The sequence below is a fragment of the Phascolarctos cinereus genome, unplaced genomic scaffold (genome assembly GCF_003287225.1).
Source record: "Phascolarctos cinereus isolate Bilbo 61053 unplaced genomic scaffold, phaCin_HiC Scaffold_3;HRSCAF=262, whole genome shotgun sequence".
Taxonomy (NCBI): domain Eukaryota; kingdom Metazoa; phylum Chordata; class Mammalia; order Diprotodontia; family Phascolarctidae; genus Phascolarctos; species Phascolarctos cinereus.
The window spans coordinates 85704145-85723334 of record NW_027555736.1 but is presented as its reverse complement, the minus strand read 5'-3'; the positions used below and the strand labels follow the sequence as shown (position 1 = coordinate 85723334).

The window sequence follows — 19190 nt, the reverse complement described above, 5'->3', positions numbered from 1 at the left end:
AATGCATGGTTGCTATGTGGTTACGACAGTATTTCAGGGGTCCATGAACTCCTTGCTCTCTCCAAAGGTGCAGATTAATACGACTTCTCATTTTGAGTTATTCTTGCCTGTTTCCTCTAATAAATTATCTATATAGGAATGACTCAATGTATTGGAGTACTCTGGGTCTTGCCCAGAATGAACAACAATTGTTCAGTCATGTCCTACTCATTGTGACCCCATTTGGGTTTTCTTGGCAAAGATATTGGAGCTTTTTGCCGTTTCCTGCTCCAGCTCATTTTACAGATGAGGAAACTGAGGCGAACAGAATTAAATGACTTGCTCAGGGTTACACAGCCAGTAAGTATCTGAGGCCAGATTTGAGCTCAGGAAGATGAGTCTTCCTTGTTCCAAGTCCAGTGCCTAGTAGGCACTCCAGGTCTGCACTAATCTAATTCGATAGACATGCATCACGTATCTACTATTTGCAAGGAACTGACACCGATATCCACAAATGCAACTAACTGACAATATTGAGAGTATGGGGGTGGGGTGGGCTGGAAACTACCTCCCAAACTAGAGGCCACTAGGAGAAGAAGAGATGCCACTCAGGTATGACAAAGTAATCTCTTACCAGTGGCTAAAATTTAGCTCTTCCACAAGTGACATTGATCACCGATGGCCCATTGGTGGATTTGGCAATGAACACTTGGTGCTTTCCAAAGAAATGGCAGCCATTTTGGGGTCATGTGTAGAATTCTTGGCTAATCCATGGCACAAGAGCAAATGGTACTAGAGGGCGAAGCAATTTCTCTGTGGCAAATAAAAGGAACAACACAAGAGCAAAGCAAGAAAAATGGAGCATTTGCCCACGAAATGTCAGTGAATGCCAGTAGCTATAGATTGGCTTTGTGAAGCAGTCAGAGGTGTTATAAATTGAAGCCAAAAGCCTTGTAGGTTGCAGGTGGGACTGAATACAACAGGCAGTTGCTCCCATAAGTACCTAACACAAATATGACTCTGCCTTTGTGTTGAGACAGTGTCTAGTCACTCATACTTCTCTTCCTTCAAGCTTGCAACATCACGGGACAGCCCCATGTCCCACCATTCTGGGCCACATTTTGTGTTTCTGGGACTATTTAGAGAATATTCTGTGGGGCAAATAAACCATGAAAGATTGTTTTCCCTTTTGGCTTCCTCTTCACTATTTGTGAAGTTATAATAATAATAGCTAGTCTTTTTATCGTGTTTTGAAGTTTGTAAAGTGCTTTACAAATATAATGTTATCCTCACAACAACACTGGGAGTTAGGTACTATTATAAGCTCCATTTTACAGGTGAGGGAACTGAGGCAGACAGAGGTTAAGTGATTCGCTCAGTGTCAGGCAGCTAGTATATGTCTGAGGCTAAATTTGAACTTAGGTCTTCCTGACTTCATGTCTAGTGAACTATGCCCTCTTTCACTAACCTACCACATCCTATTCTATCTAGACTATCTTGAAGCAGAGCTCCTATTGGTAAACTTAGACTCTCCTAAGCCCAGCCGTTAGAGTGCTTAGAATTTCACTTATTGGATGGCAGAAAAGTGGCAAATTATCTTACTAATTTCAAAGTAGTTCTACAATTGCCACATCATTTAGGGGACAACTGATTGGACACACCTATGTTATCATTACAGACAGTGAACTGGTTATGAGCAAATTCACTTCCTTTCAGTTAAATCTCTTCTGGAGTTGTAAAAGGAAGAAAACACATGAAAGAGCACACCTCCATAACCTGGTAACATATTAATTTCAGAGTGTTTTTAATTTAGATTTGAGTCCCTAGGAAAATGGGTATCTCTCTGTTGTAATGTGGCTGTTAATGTACCACCTTCTTAATGGAAGTACTGTGATTAATTATGATATTTGATTTCCCCCCCAAAGTACAAGCTTTAGTATTTTGAACACTGATATTAGACTATGTATTCCAAGAGCAGTTTTGTCCCAGACTGAGGTAGCCAGAGGACATGGGTTATCATTATCTACAAAGTGTCTTATACTCATCCAGCATTGAATAGATGCTTGTTTATCGGATTGAATAATGGATTTTCGCTACCATTATGAAATATAAACAATTGGAACAAGAGCAAGCTAATTACGATGCCATCGGTTTCATTAAATCATTATGCCAATGCAATAATTGTTGGGTCTTGGAAATCCCATGGCTGTTAAAATTATTTAGTGTGGGTTTGAATGACATAATTCTTTGTCTCTCACTATTTGTGTTTGTGGCTTAAATTAAGAAGTCCCAGAATGTCTGCTGAAACATAGCAAAACCACAGTCTCCATGATGTAAAGATGGGCAGGATATATTCTCTTGTTAACATAATATTTGTTACACAATGTAACATTTTTTAAAGGCATGTAATTTGAATCCTGCCTGCAGACATATCTGTCTTACAAACACTTCGTAATTAGAGTACACACATAGCTCAGTTTTTTGATGGTAGAAAAGGGGAAAAGGAATCTACTTGTGTCTGCCACAGCTTTTGCCATTTGATCTGGAGCTAGCTTCTCACTCAAATCTAGTTGTCACATGAGAGAGCTGGCTAGCTGCCTGCAGAGCCATAGGCCGACTTGGGGAGCACTGGATTCTGTAATTCTGACTGACTTTCCAAGCCAATTTTCACATGGCTGCTAACTGAACAAAATGCTTAGTTACATTCTCATTATGTGTGTGTATTATTTTTAATATTTTTATCAAAATATTTTTAATATTTTTGTGTTTCATAAACTAACTTATTTGTGAAAATTGATAACCATCTTTGGTTTTGTACATCAATTCCCCAAGATCTGGAGAAAGAAGATAGTAGGGGATAATATTTCACCTGGCAAATTGATTGTTTAAAAAAATGATAGCAGAAAATGGGCTTCCCACTTACAACCTCATATACCCCTTCACACTAAGGAATCAGTGACTGTTGGTGTGTAACTTATATATAGGCCTATAACTATGTGAATGAGGGGTTAAATGATAAATAACAATGTTTTTCATCTTTGTTATCTACTCTCCCACTTTGAGCCTCAGGAGGCAATGTTGTTTTGAGCATAGGGGAATTATTTATTTATTTATTTTCTTTCTTTCTTTCTTTCTTTCTTTCTTTCTTTCTTTCTTTCTTTCTTTCTTTCTTTCTTTCTTTCTTTCTTTCTTTCTTTCTTTCTTTCTTTCTTTCGCAATTGGGGTTAAGTGACTTGCCCAGGGTCACACAGCTAATAAGTGTCAAGTATTTGGTCTGAGGCCGGATTTGAACTCAGGTCCTCCCGATTTCAGGGCTGGTGCTCTATCCACTGTGCCACCTACCTGTCCTAATTATTTATTTTCTAAAAACTCTGCTATGATGGTCTTTCACCAAAGGGCTTGGGTTTCAAATGGAAAATGCAATGGGGCCTAGTCTCCTACATTCAGAACTTTCTCATGAAAATCTGAGATGGATTTAAAGCCCCATTTTCCTTGAAGTTGGTGATTATTGGGGCTGCTGTTAGCACTGGAGTGGGGATGGTGGTGGGGGAGTGAAAATAGACAACTTTCATTATTAAGGAAGCAGAAAGGCAGTCCTTTTCTCCTAGGAACTTACATTCTTATGCAGGAAAACAATAGCTAAAAAGGAGGTCAAAGGATGGGGAGAACAATGTGCCCTGCTCAGGGGCCTGATAGAGAAAGTCCAGTGGAGTTGAGTCAGGAGGGCAACCTGGAGACTAAGGAAGAAATCTTTGTACTGGGCGTTGTCCTCAAATGAGAAGTTCTAGGAGAAACCAGCCTCTCAGAGGATGATGCCTAGAGTACTTTGAGTGTGAGAAGGCATTCAGGGGGTGGAGTGAGCTTCCAGGATGAAGAGGTTTCTGTGGCACAGTTGATAAAGCTCTGTGCAGATGAGCTCCTGGAGAGGGAGGAGATCAATAAATCAAAACCCAGATTAAGTGATGTTAAATCCTGTGTTCTTTCCTCACTGTCCTCTGGATCTGAAAGAAGAGCTATAGGGAAGGAGGTTAGGGGGTCAGTAATAGAGAACAGTGAAGTTAAAGTAGACAAATTCCTATTCTCCCCTGAAGGACAACTCTAGTCAATACAGTGACAGACAATAATTCCTGAGGACTCACATTGAAACATGCTACCCACCTCTTGCAGAGAGGTGATGGACTCAGGGTGCAGATTGGGATATGTGTCATTGGGACATGGCCAACATGGAAATTAATTTTGCTTGACTATGCATATTTGAGGGAGCTAGGTGGCATAGCAGATAGAGTGCTGGACTTCAAACAAGAAAGAATGGAGTTTAAATGTGAATTTAGATACTTATTAGCTATGTAATGGGCAAATAATGTAACCTCTGTTGGCTTCAATTTTCTCAGTGTAAAATGAGGATAATAATAACATCATCGATCCCATCTAGTTTATGTCTACATGTGGCATAACTTCCAGATGAGTCCTTGTCTTAGCTTCTGCTGGCCTGGACCTAGAAGGTCATTCGTGAAGACTGATCTATGCTTTTTGGGGCTTCCATGCTGTAATGGCTTTGGGACCCAGACTTTGGAACCCTGGGAAGCGGAGGTGCACTCTGCACCAGGGGTGGAGAGTCTGTGGTCTCGAGGCCACATGTGGCCTTCTAGGTCCTTGAGTGCAGCCTTTTGACTGAGTCCAAGTTTTACAGAACAAATCCTTTTACCAAGGAGGTTTGTTCTGTGAAGTTTGGATTCAGTCAAAGGGCCCCACTTGAGAACCTAGAGGGCCACATGTGGCCTTGAGGCCCCAGGTTCCCTATCCCCCCTCTGGACCTTTTAAAACTCTCAAGATTGGTGATTCCACTCTCTTCACCTGGAACAGAAAAGAACAGACATACACAGAGGTCAAACACCGAGGTCATTTTTAAGGCCAAAGTCCTCAGGGAGGAGAAGGCCCCATAGCCTCTCCTCTTACAGCACAGTCTCTCACCAAATGCCAAAGTAAAGACGGCCTGCTGGTAGTTTTATGATCAGAGACAACCATTCCAAGAACAGCAGCCAGCCCAAGTGAAACCCCTACTCCAGGAGAAAAAGGACATTTCAGTGACAAGAATTTGTGCTTTTCAGAAGAAGTAAGGATAATATTCCTAAAAGCAAGAAAACCCCTAAGGGCATGTAACACTCACTTGATTTAGCCTCTGAAATTTTACTTAATTTGTGAATAAATCATTTTTCTTAGGCCAGTTAGGGACTTCTTAATCAATCAGAGGTCTGAAATCTAACTTGTTCTCTGCTTTTGCTTCATGGTCAGAGATAATCATGCCTGGGAGGGATTTCTTGAATTATTGAAGGTCTGGAATTTAGCCAGTTCTTTGCAGTCTTGTATGTGACTACCACCAAACCCCAGGATGAGACTGAATTGAACATTTCTCTCCTAGAAACAAGAACTACTGGAAATCCTCTGCAGAAAATAACCACGATGCCAAGTGGACGAGGTAATTCTTCCTATGTTGCCATTCCTTTTGTGAATTTGTTATCAGTTTAGACAAATAGCTACAGAACTGCTTCAGCTTCCTAAAATGTGGAACAAGGGGATCACCAGCCTGTGATCCTACCATGAGTAACCTCTGGGATGCAGCTCTAGTTCTGGCTAGGTGCTTTTCTATTAGACCTCGTGGTGCCTTTGTGGGCCTGTTTTCAGCCCACCTGATTCTTCCCTTTACTCTTTCCCTTTCCTTCATGTAGATGGGCAGTGAGAAACATCTACTTTTTCTTCTGAGGGGCGGGGGTGTCTGGGCAAAGTCATTGCAGCTGTCAGGGAAGCCTCAGGTAGGGTTGATGTCTTCCTACATGATAGGTATGAGATTAACCTGATGCCCTCTGCCACTCACACATCAAGACATGTTGGGGAAGACACTGCTGAGTGAGTGTTCTAACTATTAAAGTTCTCTACTTGTTAATTCATGAGAGCTCAACCCTATCCAGGGCTGTTTACCTTCTTATCTGGATTGTAATTCCTTTGTTTTGGGATTGAAGAGTTTAAGAAGTTGGTAGAGAGTGATTAATCTGCTATTTTGGAAGTAGGACCTCTCCTTATAACAGCATCATATGCTCACCCTAAAGAGCAGACTTCGTTTTATAGCTGGTACAGTGCCCTGGGCAGGGCTATTTCTTGATTTCTCTAGTTATTCTTTAGATTAAGGCTAGGCTACCTAGTCAGAGCTCATATATCTCCTCAGGCCTTCTTAATGCTTGTAAAGTGGGTTTGTTTTACTCTCCAGATTGGCAGCCTCCAACAATTGACCCTCAGGGTATTTCTATGTGCCCCTAGTGAAGTGAATACATAGTCTTTGTGGCCAGTACTATTGTTAGATAAGAGTGTCATAAGCTGTAAACTTAGCCTTGGTTTCTACACACACATCACACTGTCTATTTTACTGAATATAGAGGGATACAGGTTTCCAGAATGTAGGAGCGCAATGGGAGCTGATAAAGGCACATTTTATATATAGTGGAGGGTCTGGTGCACATACAGAACTCCTGTGATGGCATCTATCCACATGGAGAACAAGGAAGGGCTCCTTCCATCAGATCTGTGATGATGCCTTGGAGAGACTGCAGAGCATGTGTAGACAGGGAAGGGTCTTTGATTGACTCTGAAGCATTCAATATGGACTCTTAGTTTCAGCTGCTTCTTCATTTGCCTCTCCTTGCTTGGCCTCATTTGATAACTCCTTAACTCAAGGCATCTGGTTGAGAGACCATGCCAACCTGGAGAGTTTTAAAAGGAATCTGGGAGTTGGAGTCCAGGCCAGGTTTTGCAGATGGTGCAGCACGGATGAGCTAAGGACCAATAAGCAACCTTTGAGAGTGACCTTCGGGACCTCATCCTATCGATTCTTGAGAGGACCAGTCCCTTACAAATACTATCTTTGGATGTGGAGATGGTGGGACCAAAGTCATGGCAGAAATTACAATGGATTTAGAGTCAGAGACTCTAGGTTGGAACCCCACCTTCAATGACTATTACCTGTGTTACTTTGGGTAGGTTGCTTCATCTCGGGGGAGGGGATTCAGTTTCCTCATGTACAAATTGATAGCATTAGGAGTGCTGGTTCTGCTCTACCTTAGTGTCTCTGTTAATTCTTCCCACCAATGAGAATAATTTGAGGCACCAATGAGTGAAATTCTTGCAAAATTTCTACAAAAGGAAATGACTCTCTCTCTCTCTCTCTCTTTCTCTCTCTCTCTCTCTCTCATAGAGAGTTCTCGTCACTGTGGTGGCTTCCTTCATAATACTTCTGGGATATTTTCAAGTCCTTTGTATTTGCCACACTCTTTGAAAAATATCAACTGTACTTGGGAAATACAAGTGAAATCTAACTAGAGGATACATTTGGGCTTTAGTCATTGTGAGTGAGTAGTATGACCACGGGGCAGCTAGGTGGTGCAGTGGATAGAGTGCTGGACCTGGAGTCAGAATAGACCTGAGTTCAAATGTAGCCCCAGACACTAGCTGTGTGACCCTGAGCAAGTCACTTCACTTCAGTTTCCTCATCTCTAAAATGGGCTGAAGAAGGAAATAGCAAACCACTCTAGTATCTTTGCCAAGAAAACCCCAAATGAGGTCACGAAGAGTCGGACATGACTGAAAAATGACTGAAGAACAAGAAGATTAAAGAATTAGTTCTTCAGATGCTAGATCTAGAAGTATTTTGGGAGCTGCATGATAGGCATAATAGAATACGATAGAACATTTCTTACAAGACTCACAGGTCATCAGGACTCAGTGAGTCATGTTGGCTAGAAGAAAAGAATCAAGGTTTTTACTTCAGTCACAAAGGACTAACAGACTAATTAGTCATCCTAGTTTTCATCCTCAAGCAACTCAGTGTTATAAAATTGCCATTCTTTGAACCATAGCTATCAAAGAGGAAAATCATGTGGAGTTAAAGAGAGATGGACAGCTAGGTGGCTAAGTGGATAGTACACTAGGTCTGGAGTCAGGAGGACCTGAGTTCAAATTTGGCCTGAGAAACTTACTAGCTGTGTGACCCTGGGCAAGTCACTTAAGTTATGTTTGCCTTGATCCATTGGAGAAGAAAATGGCAAAGCACTCTAGGGCCTTTGCCAAGAAAACCCCAGATAGGAACACAAATAGTCAGACGCGACAGAGATGACTGAACAACAAAAAAGGGAGATAGTGGGAAAGATAGACATTTATACACATGTACACACATAAAACATTTCCTTGGTCTAGTTGGTCTCATTTCAATCAATCATTCAGTCAAGGAGCATTCATGGAATTATTCTATGTGCTGGGCTACAAAGGCAAAAATGACAGTTTTTGCTCCGAAGGAACTTATATTCTATGGAGGAGACAATATGTATTCGTATAAGTGTATAAGGAACAAATACATGGCCATTTAGAGAAGAAAGGAATGACTAGTTGGGAAGAATCGCATGATTCTTCTTGTAGAAAGTCATGCCTGAGTTGAGTCTCAGAAGAAGTAAAAGGGCTTAGGCAAATGCATTGTGACAGGTGATGAAGTCTTATGTGGATGGAATGCCAAGAAGGCCACTGTGGCTAGGCTCCAGGGTTGGGGAGCCTGTGGCCTTGAGGGCATATGTGGCCTTCTAGGTCCTTAGGTATGGCCTTTTGACTGAGTTCAAAGAACAAATCCTTTTATTAAGGGGATTTATTTGGTGAGGTTTGGATTCAGTTAAAGGGTTGCACTTGAGGACCTAGAAAGCCATATATGGCCTCGAGGCCTCAGGTTCCCCATCCCTGGCTAGACCATAGATCGTGGGAAGGGGGATAACATATAATGAGGCTGGAAAGATAGATTGGGACCAGGCTGAGAAGGACTTTAAATGACAAACACACGAGTTTATATTTTATAATAGAAACAGTAGGGAACCAATGGCATTTACTGAGTAGGAGAATGAGACATAATCACACCTGTGCCTAAGGAAAGTCACTTTATTTTCTGAGTGGGGGATGAATCATCATGGGGAGAGACTTGAGGCAGGAAGCCCAGCTAAGATGCCATTGCAATAGTTAGAGCGAGAGGCTGCGAAGGCCTGAAAAAGGACTGTAGCTAATTGAATAGTGAGAACGGGATGGATATGAGAAATGTCATGAAGGAAGAGATAGCAAGATTTGGCGTCTGATTAAAATGGTGTGAGTGAGAGTGAGGAATGCAGGATGATGCCAAGATTGCAAAACTGGGAGGGATAGAGCCCTTGGCAAAGCAGGGAAGTTCAGAAGAGGGGGCTGGGTTTGGGCAAAAGATCAGTTCAACTTTGTACATTGTATGTTTGAGATGTCTGTGGGGGTCTGGTTTGAAATATCTTTTTTTTTTCAGCCAAAGACAAAGTTTATTAAAGATCTGCCATATTAGCCAGACTCTTGAGGAATCTGAGAGTCTGTGAGATATTGGCTAGATTCTAAGAATCAGAGCAGTGGATGGATTTTAGGAATCAGAGCCCAGTTTGAAATATCTTAAAGGCATTTGTTGATGTGGGACTGGAGCCCTGGGGAGAGACTTGGGTTGGAAATATATGCATATATATATATACACACACATATATATATACATATACATATACATATATACATATATATACACATATATACACATACATATATACATATATACATATACCTATATGTATATATATATATAATATGTATGTATAGATATAATATATACATACACACACACATACACACACACACACATATATATATATATATATATATATACATATATATGTCATATGCATAGAGATGAAGATTAAATCTCTGGGAGCTTATGAGGTCATCAAATGAGAGAATCTAGGGAGAGAAGAAAAGAAGTCCCAGGACAGAGCCTTGGAGAACAATCACATTTAGGAACATGGTAGTATGGATGGTAATTCTATAAATGAGATTGAGAAGGAACAGATAGACAGGTAGCGGTAATTTCGCACTTTCCAAGCCTTTATCAGGGCACTTGAGAACCAGATTTCATTCAATCTTGTTTGCAGAGAATAAGTGGAAGAGCTGACCTCTGTTTATACCCACTATCATTGTCCTCAGCAAGCCCTCTTAGTTCACCATCCAGTCTGCCGATGCTTGCAGGCTGCTCACAGCCTTAGCACACTGATGGGGTTGGGGGTTGTATGTGTTGAACTGCCCAAATTCCAAAAATGCAGGAACTCTGCTTCCCTTTCTTCTCCTTCAGTTTAGTGATAAAGTAGTCTGGAAAAGACTTGCGCAAGTGTGTGTGTGTGTGTGTGTGTGTGTGTGTGTGTGTGTGTGTGTGTGTGTATGTGTGTGCATGTGTGTGTGTGTGCGCGTGTCTGTGTGTGTAGGGGAACATGAGTACTAGGGTGGGAAGGATATCAATAAATACAGTACTGTTTTCTTGACTGCTCTTTCGAAATGACAATTACTTTCCTGGATCTGGTTCTAGCTCAGCAGCACATGTAGCCATTCATTAGCTGTAGCTTCAAGAGGCCAATGAGCTACTTCGTACAATAACATTCTAGTTTCTGCATTGTCGTGATGTGGGAGTTCAGAGTCACTGAACAGTTTATTTGCAACTAAGATGCTGATAAGCTATGTTCTGACTATTCTTCTTCAGTCTGATGACACACACTTCTGGTCATGATTATATTAAAATCTTTGATGGGTCATTGCATGGTCGGTTGCTGGCAAAATTTAGCAAAAGAGCAGAGGAAAGATTCATCTCCTCCAACTGACTGACTAGTCACTTTGTCAGTGAAGTCAATTTGCAAAACTCAGGATTTTCTGCTGGGTATAACTCTTTTCCAAGTGGTAAGAACTGACAAGAGTTGATTGGGCATGTGTAGCCAAGAGTCCTCTTTTGCTTTGATCCCAGGCATAAGAGAACGCTTTTGTGAATGGTCGTCTCCGAAGTTTTATCTTTCTTTTCCTGTATTTATACTCAGTTGGCATAGTCAGAAGCATTAGAGTCAAAATCAAGAGACCTGGATTCCAGCTCTGGCTCCAACACTAGGTAGCTGTGTGACTTGGAGCAAGTCAACTCACTTCTTAGAGTTTCAGTTTTCTCATCTAGAAAATGAAAGTATTGAATTAAAGGTCCCTTCCAACTCTAATATTTGAGGTTTTTCTTGTCCTCAACATGGTTGATTTCAAAACATAGCCTAGAGTTAACATTGATGCAGAATACATGGATATGGGTTGTTTTGAATCCAGACCCATCGTTTCATTGGAACTCCCAGTGAGAAAACTCTCTCTCTCTCTCTCTCTCTCTCTCTCTCTCTCTCCCTCTTTTTTTTTTTTTTGTCAAGGCAATGGGGGTCAAGTAACTTGCCCAGGGTCATGCAGCTAGTAAGTTTCAGATATCTGATCTGAGACCGGATTTGAACTTGGGTCCTTCTGATTCCAGAGCCAGTGCTCTATCCACCGCACCACCTACCTGCCCCCAAGAAAGCTCCCTTTACCAGGGCCCATTAGCAACTGCTCTGCAATCCATGCTGATAGGTAACAGCAATGCAACCAGTATGGGCCAGAGGTGGGAGCTGAATGCAAGTCTTCTTAGCGCTGAGGCTTGGCTTTCTATCCCTTATGCCTTTCATAAGGAACTATATATGTATGAAACAAAATGAAGACATTTATAAATGTGCCCAGGGCCTGGCACATAGTTATACCTGTGTGCAAGGAGAACAAAGACCTTAATTTTGCTGAGGCTGTAATTTCTTTTAACATTCTATTAGCAATGAGAAGGTTGATCCAAGATGATGAAATACGCCAGAGGAAGCATAGGGCAGGTTTCCCTCCTCCCCTATTCCTCCAGACAGAACTTGAAAATGTATTAGGTTGGGGACTGACTGGAAAAATCCGAGAATAAGTCACAGCAAACTTTTTTTTCCCAGCCTGGGTCAGCAGAGAAGTCTGTGGACATGGGGATGGGGGTCTGGCCAGGAGTGGGTGGCATGGGACACTCCAAAGCTCAGTTTTAACCTCAGTTTTAATTTCTAATATGATAAATATCAATAGATACAATCCATATAAACAAAGGTTCAATAATTTTAAGAGTGTAGCTGGGTCCTGAGACCAAAAACTTTGAAAATGTCTGGTCTAGGTCATCCCGTAAAAATATCCTTTTTTTAAAAAAATAATCTTGCCTGTAAAACATAGAATCAAAAAGTATTAGATCTGGAATCTTTAGAGATCATCTAGCACAATTACTTCATTTTATAGATGAGGAAACTGAGGACCAGAAAGTTAATTACTTTTCCTAAGATAGTATCCTTATCACAAATACCTAAGTGGGCCTTGGGGACAGGTTGAATAAGACTAAAGATTAATTGGAGAGAGATGAGAATTTGATAGAATGTTAAATGATCCCTGACTTGTAGCTAAAGATCCGAGGTACCTTATGCTCTGTTTCTCTCTTCCAAATGCAGCCTTTAGGCTGATCAATTCAACTAGTTATGACTGCTCTGGAAATGTTGAGGTTTATCACAATGGACAGTGGGGGACAGTTTGTAATGATTTCTGTAGTCTACCAAATGCTGAGGTGTTCTGCCGACAGCTGGGCTGTGGAAAAGCTGTTTCGGCCCCAAGAAAAGCCTACTTTGGTCCAGGCTCTGGACCCATCATCCCATCTAAAGTGTGGTGTAAAGGGGAGGAATTAAACCTCTGGTAATGTCAGAATAATGGCTGGGTCTCCCATAACTGTGATCACCATGATGATGTTGGCATCACCTGCTCAGGTATTTTATTATTTAGTAGTCTTCTTGAGAGTCACATTTTATTCATTTATTCATTCTGTAATTTTACAAATATTCCTTGAGAATTACTCTGTGCAAGACCCTGGGATAGGTACTGTGAGGGATACAAATAGCATGGTATATTCCATATCTCGACTTATATCATGGAACTTACAAACTAACAGAGGGAGGAGATAAGGCAAATGCACAAATAACTGAAATACAAAATAGAATTGGGCAGCAGCATCAGAATGGGATAAAGGATTCAGGAAGTTCAGAGAAGGAAATGCTTACTTCTAGAGGACAGAGAGACCTGGGAGAGAAGGAAGAAGCCCTGGTTTGGATGTCAGCAATTCTGGTAGATTGGATAAAAAAATCGGGCTTATTTTGTATCCCCATTTTATGTTTACTCACAAATTTATTGTGTGTATAAATAAACATCAGCTGTGGTTCTGGTTTGCTCAAAACCTCACAGAGTAAATGCATCTAACCTATTGTTGGGATCATCATTATAGGTCAGCCATGTTAATGCCTTTGTCAGTATGTTCATCTTAATCTGTAAGCTCCAAGGAAGGATGAAATTTTCACATATATGCATGTTATTCAGTCATCTCAGTTGTGTCCAACTCTTCATGACCCCATTTGGGGCTCTCTTTGGTAAAAATATTGGACTGGTTTACTACTTCCTTCTCCAACTCATTTTACAGATGAGAAAACTGAGGCAAACAGGGTTAAGTGACTTACTTGCCCAGGGTCACATAGCTAGTATGTGTCTGAGGCCAGATTTGAACTCATTTTTGGGTCTCGCTTCTGCCATTTAGAGACTAGTAGAATAAGTCCAATCCCCTCCTTCCTTTTTTCTACATTGCAGCCTTTGACTTTTTTTTTTTAATGCTTCTATCTTGAGAGTCTTTAAGACTCTCTCTAGTCTCTCTGACATGCAGCTATATACACTCAACTCCACCTTGGCAATTGTTATCTGCTTGGTCTTTACTTTTTGAGAGGTTGGGGAAGTAATTAGAAAAAAAAATTAGTCTTTTTTGGGCTGGCTGAACTAGTAGGCAAATTAAGGAGATTTTGTGGGATGTAATAAAAATCCAAGAACATGAAATTGCCTTATACTTCATTAATAATAAGCCATTCTCTTGTCAACCTAAGCTATCTAGAACATAACTGTTAATCACAAAGTAAGTACATAAGACGTCTGGAAAGCCACATATACAGCCCATGAATTCTATAGTAAAGCTTATGCTCTTTGTTAATGGGAGGGCCCTTTCATCCTTACCCAGAAGCTATATACTCATATTTTGTATACAGTTCTAATAAACTTAGTTGTCTGGTTTCTAATATCTAAGCAGGGTAGAAGCAACAATTAAAGAGGTATAAGGAAGTGGGAATTATTAAAGATAAGGTTGTTGACAGTGTTGAGAAGTAAAGTAGGAGAGGAGGCAAAAAAACCCCCAACAACTTAAAAGTAGGCCTAAGAATTTAAAAAACACAGCAGTTTAGGACCATTTGGAATATGGGCAAACCAGTTCTATGTACTTGTTATTCCCATTTTACAGGCAAGAAAATGATACCCAGACTGGTGCATAAAACGTGGAGGAGATAAACTTCATGCCCCCCCCCCCCAAATTTGCCCAGGGTGAGCTATTCCCTTACTCCCACTCAACCTCGAGGGAACATTCACAAATGGCCCTAGAGTATTCTACACAAACTGGCTATGTGAGCCTGGGCGAGTTCCTTAATCCCCAGTGGCTGCAGACAGCTTCCCAAGACGAAAAGTTATAGATAAATTGCTGACATACATTACTTTTCATATTCCTTTGCTGATGAAATTATGTCTGTATGAAAGGAAGGAAAGAAGGAAGGAAGAAGAGAAGGAAAGGAGAGGAAGGAAGGAAGAGGAGGGAGGAGAAAAGAGAAAAAAGGAAGGAGAGGAAAGGAGGGAATGATGAAAGAAGGAGAGGAAGGAATGAGGAACAGAGAGGAAGGGAGGGAGGGAGGGAGGGAGAGGAAGAGGAAGAGAAGAAGGGAGGAAGAAAAGTAGAGAAAGGGGGAAGAGAACAAGCATTTATTAAGTGCTTATTACATACTGTATTACACTGTATGTAATACACTGTGTTAAGCACTTTGCAAATATTATCTTATTTGATCCTCACAACAACCCTAGGAGGTAGTGATATTAAGTGGAGCAATCTACCATTGAATGAAACTACTTAATGAAACTACTCTTTCTATTTACTGCTTCCTAGATTTTATTTTTATTATTATGGTGTAATGCTGCTAATTTGGTACTTTATTTTGTGACCTGAAATGTTGATGAAGCTAGAGTTTTCTAAGTAAGCCATCATGTCAGAAGAAATTGGAGTAGTTTTGCTTCTTATTTGCCTACCTTTATGCCTTCTATTTTTTTCTTGTAATAGCTGTTGCTAGTATTTCCAAAATTGTATAAAATAATAGCAGGGAAAGGAGACACACTTGCTTTTCTCTTATTTATATTCATTGAGTAAGTTTCTGATGTATCCCCATTTCACATAATGCTTGCTTTGGGTTTTAGATAGATAACTTTTATCATATAAAAACCCTCAACCTTTATTTTGTAGGGATTTCATATATATATATATATATACATATATATATATGTATATATACACACACACACACACACAACACACACACACACATATATATATACATATGTAATTATATGTATATGTGTGATTTACTTTGTCAAAACCTTTTTCCTGCATCTATTGAAATAATCATATGGTTTAGAACATTTTTGCTTTTAGTATGATTATGTTGATTATTTTCCAAATGTTGAATCATCCTTGCATTCCTGGTATGAATTGAATCATGATAAATGGTCATAATGGATGATTTTTTGGGGATGAATTGCTATAGTCTCTTTGACAATATTTTGTTTAAGATTTTGGAATTGACATTCATTATTGGTATTGACCTATAGTTTTCTTTCTTTGATTTATCCTTTCATTTTTAAAAGAGTTTAATCTATCAGGTCTAGGAGGTTTTTCTTCTTCTGAGATTGGACTATATAAGATCTTTATTTGATATTCTATTAATTATTATATTTTATATTTTTGGAGATAATCCTCTATTTCTTTTGTGTTATCAGTTTTGCTGAGAACTGTATATATAACTGTATACAGCAGATATTGATTTTTCCTTTATATTAAATTCATTACTTTTAAAAGAGAATTCTGGTGGGTTTGCTGGGTTCCTGCATTCCAAGATACTCATTCCCTAAGTGATATTACATTGTGCAAAAAGAGCAGTGCCAATAAGACTAATGAACATATAAGTTTCAAATGGCATAAGTGTCTGATTTTAGTTAAAAAGTGCTTTCACATCTATGATCATGTCTGATTTTCACAACAGCTCCACGAAGCCAGTAGAGAGAGGGTTATCATTTCTATTTTATATATGGTCAGGCTGAGATCTGAATTCCTGTTTTGTTTTTACAGCAAATTACTCTTGTGGAGGCTTCCTTTCCCAACCCTCAGGAAGAATCTTCAGCCTGAATTACCTGGGAAACTCTCCAAAAACACCAAGTGTTTCTGGGATATTGAAGTATCAAACAATTACCTTGTGACCATAGTATTTGGAGATGTTTGGTAAGTGAAAAACCTTTGACAGAATGGAAAACAACCAAATTGAAACAGTGAATTTGAAAAAAAAAAACAAAAACCAGGGCTATCTACAGGAATTTCGTTCTATCAGACCTCTAGAAATAGTTAAGGGATACATCACCATGTAAGGGGTGGAAACTTCTCTCCCTGACAATGACCAGCAGCAAGTGCTCGTTTTATTCAACAGTTATATTATCCCTAGATAGTATGGGATGGTGATGCACAGTTCAAACAGCCAATGATATGGGATTAAGGAATCATGGAATTTGCAAAACTCCTTTTCTCCTCCCCCTTCCCACTGTTGATTCAACTCAAGAAGAAGGTCCTGAAGAATATCGGAGGATCCAGTATATTTTGCGGCTTCAGAAATTTGCCGTCAGTGGCTATCACAGAATCCTCAGACTGATGCCTCATTTCATCCTTACCACTTAATAAATAACTAGATCTGAGGGAGACATTTTCAACTGGGGCCTGAGTGATACTCAGAGAGTGATGCTAAGAGAGTGATACCCTTTAAATGCACCAATGTGATCGTGGACCTTGACTGATGGATATTTTGAATTCAGGGAAACTCCTGTCCAGCTGACAGTTTTAAGACAGGTTAACAGGCTGAATACTTCACCAACACCCACATGCTCTCCCTTGCTGAATGCCTTTCTCTACCATCTCTGTCTTACTTTTTCCTGGTTGCATTTCAGTGGAGTGTTAAAAATTATTAAAGGGATTAGATTGCTACTTGCTTTCCTGATTAGGAAGTTTGTTTATTGGAAGATATTATCAGAGGGCCAATCTAGTATGTGGCCTGTCAAAAATTATATACTTAGGTGGTCAATTTGACCAAGGGGAAAGACTAAAATTCATTGCTTTCATTGACAAAGATTATTATTTTTAAACTTGTTGCTCCATAAAAATGTTTTTACCTTCTTACCCACTAGTTAATAATGATGGTAATGATGTAGCACTTCATATACATTATCTCATTTAAATCTTATAAAGGCCCAGTGTGGTAGGGGGTAGGTGTTAACTCCATTTTATAGATCAAGAAAATGAGGATCAGAGAGACTAAGTGACATCTATTTATAGTCACACAATAGCAAGTGTGAGAATCAGCATTTGAATCCAGGTCTTCCTGACTTCTAGTCTAGCTCTGTATCCCTTATTCCATGCTGTTATAGCACCTTTTTGTATTTCTTATTGTAATATTTAAAGCTTTTTAGGATTCTCTTTATTCCCTATATTTTAAGGCATCATAACACTATACATTTATACAGTGTACTATGGTTAGAAAATACTTCATATATTGTATTTCATTTGAGGGTGACATCAATTCTGTGCCACAAGATAGATATTATTGTTTAGGTGGCACAATGGATAGAGTGTTGGACCTGGCTGAATATGGTTTGACCTTGGGCAAGTCATTTAATTCTGTTTTCATTGGTTCCTTATCTGTAAAATGGGTATAATAATATGCTGACCTCCCAAAGTTGTTGTGAGGATAAAATGAAACAAAATTCATAAATTACTTCACCAATCTTAAAAGTGCTATATAAATGCTAGTTATTATTATTATTGTTATTAATTATTAGCCTCAACTTTGGATATCATAAGATAACAAGATTCAAAACTGGAAGAGATTTTAATCACTATCTCCTAGCCTAATTGAACTTCATTTTTAGACAAGGAAAGACACAGAAAGATTAAGTGACTTGCTTGCTTAACATCACACAGCTAGTAAGCAGTGGAGTCAGAGCTGCAACCTTGGTTTGTTAAGGGCAAATGCAGTGCTATTTTACTTAGGACATAACATGCCCCGCCACTGTAATTCAAAATGGCATTCCTCTTCTTCTCCTACTGTGTTCATTTGAGGTTAGAGCTGTGAGGAGCAAGGAGGCACTTTCTCACCCAAGATACCAATCTTATATTTTGCTGGAGGCACTGTGCCCAACCACCCTATCTAGCCCCGTTCTCATGAGGGAACTGCCTTTTCCCACAATCCCATGATGAGGTCTGGACTCTAGCCAGATCTACTGCACCTGCAATGAATTGGCCTCTTCATCTCTCTCCTCATCCTCACCAGCCCATTCAAGCTTGTCAGTCAATACATTTTTATTATGTATTGTGCAAGACACTGTGCTACATGCTGGATATACAGACAAAGGCAAAATACAGCCCCTGATCTCAAGGAGCTTATGGTTTAATGGGAGAGACAATGTGCAAACAACTGTGAACAAACAAGCTATACATAGGACAAATCGGAAATAATCAACAGAAGGAAGGCACTAGTATTAAAAAAGGCAGAAAGAATAGTGACATAATTTCAGAAGGGGGAAAAGTGGGAAGAGAATGGGATATTAATGGGGGGAAAATCCTTGGGGAAGTGATAGGGTCAAGTGAAATTCCTTGGACAGCCAAGATGCAGCGTAAGTTCACTGGATCCCTTAAAAGAGCAATAAGGTGAAGAAGGTAAGAAAAAGGAGATGTAGGGACAGCAGGATCCTTCATGTCTAGGGAAGGTAAAACTAAAACATCCTTTGTTTTTGGCTCCTTAGGAGAGAAGAAAGTTGTCTCTATGATTATATTAAAATCTACAATGGGCCTTACCAGACATCCCCTAAAATTAAAAGTTTGTGGTGTTGATAGAGGCTCCTTTACCTCAACATTCAACTTCATGTCTGTTTACTTCATCAGCAGTAGCGAATTCTAGGCTCTGGGTTATTCCACACCTTCCAACAATGGCACTTGTAAGTTTCCTCTCCAGCAAAGCGATTGGCTGGTTGGTGACCAGATTAGACTCTTGCCTCTGCCACTTCCTGGTTTTAAGTGAAAGCTT

At 39.9% G+C, this 19190-nt stretch overlaps 1 protein-coding gene across 1 annotated transcript in view; it reads left to right on the top strand.

The window, feature by feature from the left end:
* Positions 1–5439: 5439 nt before the first annotated feature.
* DMBT1 (deleted in malignant brain tumors 1) overlaps positions 5440–19190 on the top strand; it is a 181104-nt gene continuing 167353 nt past the window's right edge. The window contains 3 exon segments of the mRNA XM_078151612.1: positions 5440–5455; positions 12402–12639; positions 16196–16345. Of these exon segments, the coding sequence (XP_078007738.1) occupies positions 5440–5455; positions 12402–12639; positions 16196–16345 (404 nt within the window).